This window comes from Herpailurus yagouaroundi, unplaced genomic scaffold (assembly GCF_014898765.1).
Source record: "Herpailurus yagouaroundi ecotype Mexico unplaced genomic scaffold, PumYag 67601, whole genome shotgun sequence".
NCBI lineage: Eukaryota > Metazoa > Chordata > Mammalia > Carnivora > Felidae > Herpailurus > Herpailurus yagouaroundi.
In genome coordinates this window covers 1-5,727 of record NW_024420404.1, presented here as the reverse complement: position 1 = coordinate 5,727, position 5,727 = coordinate 1, and the positions used below count along the sequence as shown (strand labels likewise).

The following is a 5,727-nucleotide window of genomic DNA, read 5'->3' as shown; positions in this document are numbered from 1 at the left end:
GGCCAATTTCAAACTATGTGGAGTCAGTGAATGCAGAGTTGGGGGGAGGGGGGCAGTAGCACAGAAGTAGATAGCATTTCCACCTTATAGGTACATAACCTCGAGATGGATACATTTGTCATAGATGATGAGGGAAAGTAATAAAACAATCAGGAAGTGATGAGTTTTGGGTGTTTCTTACCTTTGCTTTTAATGCTTAGTGTTTAGTCTAAAGTCGGTTTACATAATTTGCTTGAAAAGAATGATTGTGTTTAACAACTGGCTTGTGTAAGTCCTGGAAGTTTAACGGTTGGCTTTCACAGACTGATCCCAGCACACTTTTTTTTTTAATGTTTATTGGTATTTGAGAGAGAGAGAGAGAGGACAACAGGCTCCAGGCTCCAAGCTGCAAGATGTCAGCGCAGAGCCCAATACCAGGCTGGAACTCCCTAACAGGGAGATCATGACCTGAGCTGACATCAGAGGCTCAACTGACCAAGCCACCCAAGGCACCCTAGTTCCAGCACACTCCTGATCTGCACCCCAGCAATCTGCTTCTATAGCCTATGCTATGCTCAGTTATACTGTTGCGGTAGGGCCCCTCCCTAAGGAAAATAAGCAAAACAAAAACAAAACCTCAGGCAACCTGGCTATAAAGAGTACTTGACATCCCTCATGACCCTGTAACATGAGATCCCTTGATCAGACTGCATGTTTGTGTGTTACCATATATGGGAGACAAAGGAGTAAAAGATATGTAAAACACTATGCCACCTGGAGTTAGGGGCTCAGTTCTTAGGGTATAAACCCAACTGAGCCTGCTGGCACGAATAAAGTTGCTTCCTGGAAAATAAGCCTCTATGTCACCACTCTCTCTGCAAGAATCCTGCTACAGTGTTGCCATTTTGTAGAAGAAAATGTTGGTGCCTTGCAGCAGAAACTAATCCTTTCCCAGCTGCCCAGCTTCCCTGCCCAGCTGCCTGTTCTCCATCTACTCTTGACTTTTGCAGAAACTTCGGTCTTGCATTCACTGGACCACAGTGGAAGCAGCCATATTTGCTCAGTAAGACCTACTTCCTGGCCTCAGCTGATTGGTCCAGGTATGACCACCTGACCCCGGGAGGGCCAATCAGAATTTCCCCTATGGGAATCTGAAAGCTCTAGGTTTGGTCTGGCTATTTCCCCAAGGAAGGCAGCCAAGTTCTGCCGGGCAGGCTGGGTGGCAGGGAGAGAGGAATTATTGGCCCCAGAACGGCCTGGGTCCCTCTGAGGCTCTCAAGTCAACAGCCCTGTCCCCTCTATCTTGAGTCCGATGAAGGGAGGGGCAGCTGCCTGAGGTAAAATCCTGGGCTCTCCACCTTGGCAAGCTAAGGTCAAACAAACCACTCTCAAACCCCAGGACAAAGCAGAGGGAGTAATTGCAGAGACTCTCGGGAGTCCACCTTTCTAAGCTTCTCTGCTTCAGAACCAAAACCAGAGGAAAAAGAGACAGCCGTGAGCCAATATTTGTAATCACTTCCTTTTGGGGGTCATGGGCCCCTTGGAAAATTTCCTAAAAGATCTCCTGAACTAAGAGAGTAGCCTTGACGTGTTCTTGGGTCTGGGTTGTGCCTTTTCTTCAGGGAAGCAGCAAGGTATGCTGCACTGATCATGTAGCAGTGATGGGGAAAGCAGGCTGAGGGGGCTTTTGTTGAAATTGGCTGACACTCTCTGGACAGGGTAAAGCAGGCAGAAAGGACCCATTCTTTGATCTCTTTCTGTCTTAGTTTTCTCCCCTGTAACCTGGGGATAAGAAGAGTAGCCTACGTCTCGGACTCTCAGAAGGATTACAGGACTTAGCATGTGCAGCACTTAGATGAGCATCTTAGTTAGCTGCTCAAAAATGCTGGGAATTATTATGGTTTTATGGGTATTATGGCTGCTGTGGTGGCTGCTATTGCACTGAGAGGACTGGGAATCACCTGAATGCAACAGCCCACCCACCAAGGTGATGTGCCCTGAGCAGGGAGGCGAGAAGGAGAAGGTGGGTGGACACTTACGTTGAACTGATCATTGCAAATATCTTTAGCCTCTTCCAATGCAATGAGAACAAAGGCTGTGAGGGACACATCCTTCTCCTTATTCTCCTGGTAGCCACCCTAGAATGGGAAGCAGGAAATAAGGATGGTATCACCACTATGTCCCCACATGCTGACCAAACCTCTTGTACGGTCAGCAGGTCAAGGCAGGGGTGAGAATCTCCTCAGTGTCTCTCCCTAGGTGGGCCACACTCTTCAATATTCAGTCATTCAGCAATTGTTGCTCATGCTGTGGAAAAGATGGTGGGTAAGAACCCAACACCAGTCCCACCCCCACAGTGCTCCCCATCTAGTAGGGTAGACAGACATGAACCAATTGGCTCACCAGCAGACATATCGTAACAAATTGGTGAGTGCAGTGCAGGAGGAGAAGTGGATGTGGCAGTGAGATTGGAAAGTGGGAGTGTGACTCAGTTGGGGAGATCAGGAAAGATTTCCTTACAGGATGACCAGGGTTGGCATGCCAGACACTGAGAACAGCATGTGCAAAGGCCCCGTGGCTGGGTAGAGCAAGGCTCCTTTCAGTGCAGATGGCATGTGGATGGGGGTAGGGGGACGGTGTGAGATTGGAAGTCTGAAAAGTCAGGCTAAGGCAGTGATTCTCCACCTTATGCATGCATCAGCATCATATGGCGGGGGGTGGGGGGCTTGTAGCAACTGATTCCTAGGCCCTCCTCCTGAAGTGTCTGATTCCTGAATCTCGAGTCCAGCTTTGAGAAAATACATTTCTAACTAATTAGAAGGTGATGCTGATACTGCTGCCCTGGAGACCACATTTAGAAACCCACAGCTGTGAGTTGTTCTATATTTTCTGAATGAAGGGGGAGGGACTTCTGTTTTGCACTAGATTCTGAAGGCCTCTAGTCTTTCAGATGGAATGGTGACACTCTCAGCCAAAGGGCTAGCCTTTCTCCTGTCTATCCTGTGACTACAGCCACCCCTCCCCCCAGCCTGCCCTAAACCCTTGCCTCTTACAGTCATTTCTTGGTCAATTACGGGCGAATCTTCCTGGAAGACCCCGTTGGGTTTCTGCCTCTGCAGGATCAGCCATCTGACAGCTCCGCAGATGACATCGGCCTGAATGACAATGAGATTGGCTGCCAGAGAGAAGACCTTGACCACGTAGGCTGTCAGCCTGTGGGCGGCACAAAGCGTCAGCCAATCGCCTCCGGGACCCAGAGACTGCCATTCCAGGAAACCAATGAGCAGAGAGGGGCGGGGCCTACAGGCTGGCCCAGCTTCCCCACCCAAGTTAGGCGCCAGTCTAGCCACAGGGGGCGCTTAATGTTCGCAGGCCACGTGGCAGCTCAAGGTGGGCGGTTCATCTATGTGGGCTGAGGGTCCATAGCATAGGACCCTGTGGGGCGAGACCTGGTAGGACCACCCAAGGCCGCCTTGCTCAGTGGGGTGCCAGACCACTCACCAGGTGCTGGCTTTCCGGTTCTGGAAGGCCGCAAAAGCCGAGTTGTCTTGTCTGAAGGCCAGCTGCTGGGAGTACCCTGCAGGGAAGCCAGAAGTGTCTCCAGAGGAGCAGGGGCTGAGTGGAGGGGCTCAGGGGACAAGGATTCTCTGAGGGGCGAGACAGGGGTTCAGGGAGGAATGATGGGGCTCAGGGCTGAGCAGGGAAGTCTGCTAGAAGAGCGGAAGGGGCTTCTAAAAGGGGAAGGAGTTCTCAGAGGAGAGGGGTTCAGAGAGGCAAGGGGGCCTCAGGGAGAGAGGGAGTTCTAGAGGGCTCAGAGGGGCCCAGGGTCTCAGAGAGGGCAAAGGTCAAGGGAGGTCTTTGAAAAGAAGGGATCCTGAAAGGGGAGGAGCTTAGGGGAAGGGCGTGGCCTGGAAAGGGGCCTGGGTCTCAGGGAGGACCCTGCTCTGGAGGTGGCTGGAGCAGAGAGGGTCTCCCAGGCAGACCCACCCTTTTCGATGAGCTGCAAGGCTTCCTTTCGCTTTGTGGGTCCCAACTTGTCCCACTGCTCCGTTTGGTCCAGGTAATGGACGGCAATGACCGTGGGCGTAATGCTTTTCATGTTCTGCTCCCCACAGCCCGAGGGGATCACAATGAGGTTTTTCAGTCGCTCCGCGTCAATGGCATCCTCAGTCAACTGAGCCACCGGGGTCCCTGCAACCCAGCAGGAGGACAGGGCTCAAGCAACTCACCCACCATGGGGTGGGGTGAGAAGGGGCAGGGCTGTCCCCAGCGATCCCAGGCTCCAGGCAGCCAGTGCCAAAGAGGTCAGGGGCAGTTGGGGGCTGAGGGGATGTGATGGTAGGAGGTAGGAGGCGGGGGTAGGGGAGTGGGGAGGGTGTCTACATTTGTAGGGAAGGGGGTCTTATGCTTCACAGAAATCTGCTCCCTGAGCCTCTTGTTACAAGTGGCAAATTAATTCCAGAACAATCGTCACCAATACTTAGATCATGCTTCATGCTGTTGCCAGGCGCTGTTCTAGAGAAACATCATACAGTATCTCATTTAATCCTCTCAACAAGCCTTTGACATAGGTACTATTATTCACCCCATCACAGATGAGAAAACCAAGGGTCTCTCCCCAAAACCTTACAGCTTACAGGTTACAAGGTGCTTTCCCAGGAACTTCTTTTCCCTCCTGGCTCCAGTCGTCCAACGCAGGCAATTAGTTCCAGAATTTCCTGCTCTTGAACTATACTGTTGCTCATTTAAGCTTCTCTATCAGCAGAGGCTATTTGCTGAACTAAATACTGCCTGGAACCCTCTATAAAACAGATCAGGGAGGTGGCCTGCTGTTCTAGCTGTAGTGGAGGCAGGGGACGCACGGTAGCATATACACCCAGAATTCGGAGAAATTAGGCCCCCTTCTCCAGAGCTGTGCCTTCCTGGGCGAGGGTCAGTGGCAGCTCACCTTGCAGGAGGATCCTGGTCTCTGAATCTGTGTCTGGTACCTGGTCACTGAGGTCTGCGGCGTGGACCTCCTCTCGCTGCACTCCGTCTGCCAGTGGAGTGGGAGGGACCCGTGGCGTCACCCTCTCCCACAAGGCCCTGCCTCACCCCCTGCCCCCCACCCCCAGGTCTCACCCTTCTGCTGTGGCTGACTCACTTTGGCCCCGGTTTTCTGGATCCAGTGTGTGAACGGCCACAGTTTTGTCGACTCTGATCCCTTCAGGCTGAACAGTGTTGGGATGGGATGGGGGAGGGGGAAGTCAGGTGAATGAAAGAACAGACACAGCTGATCAGCAGGGCATGGGCACGATGGCATCACCCATCCTAGTTCTGTGACTGGGAGTCAGTTTACCCACTGCCTCTCAAATGTCCTTAAAATAAAAGAATGTCATAAAGTGCTGAGTATAATGCCTGGCACTTAGTAAGCGCTCAGTGAAACTAGGGGCTATCTTATTATCAATGTCCCAAGTGAAGCTCTCCTTCCATGCTGGACTGCTGCTGTTTGTGCCCTTCCATCACACATTCTCCTTGAAGCTGGTACTAATGCACACATTTTCCTTTGGAGACCCAGTCTCCTCCATGGCATGCTGGTAAACATTTGATAGCCATCTCTCCAGGAAGAAAAGATCCTGATTTGTGGCACTGGCAGTTTCCATCCTGCGAACATCCCTGCCACGAGAGATTTCAAGCTACCAGCATCAGAGGGTGCAGAATTGGGAGTTGTGGACACACTGGCTCTGGGGAGCCTTGTGCAGGCTCCAG

At 51.9% G+C, this 5,727-nt stretch overlaps 1 protein-coding gene across 1 annotated transcript; it reads right to left on the bottom strand.

Annotated features, from left to right (window-relative positions):
* Positions 1–1,859: 1,859 nt before the first annotated feature.
* LOC121025316 (complement C3 alpha chain-like) lies at positions 1,860–5,225 on the bottom strand (the record flags this gene model as incomplete). Its single annotated transcript, XM_040467860.1, has 6 exons — positions 1,860–2,117; positions 3,033–3,192; positions 3,481–3,556; positions 3,967–4,170; positions 4,928–5,014; positions 5,123–5,225. Coding segments are annotated over 6 exons (873 nt in total), but the record flags the coding sequence as incomplete, so codon positions are not given.
* Between the last annotated feature and the right edge of the window lie 502 nt (positions 5,226–5,727).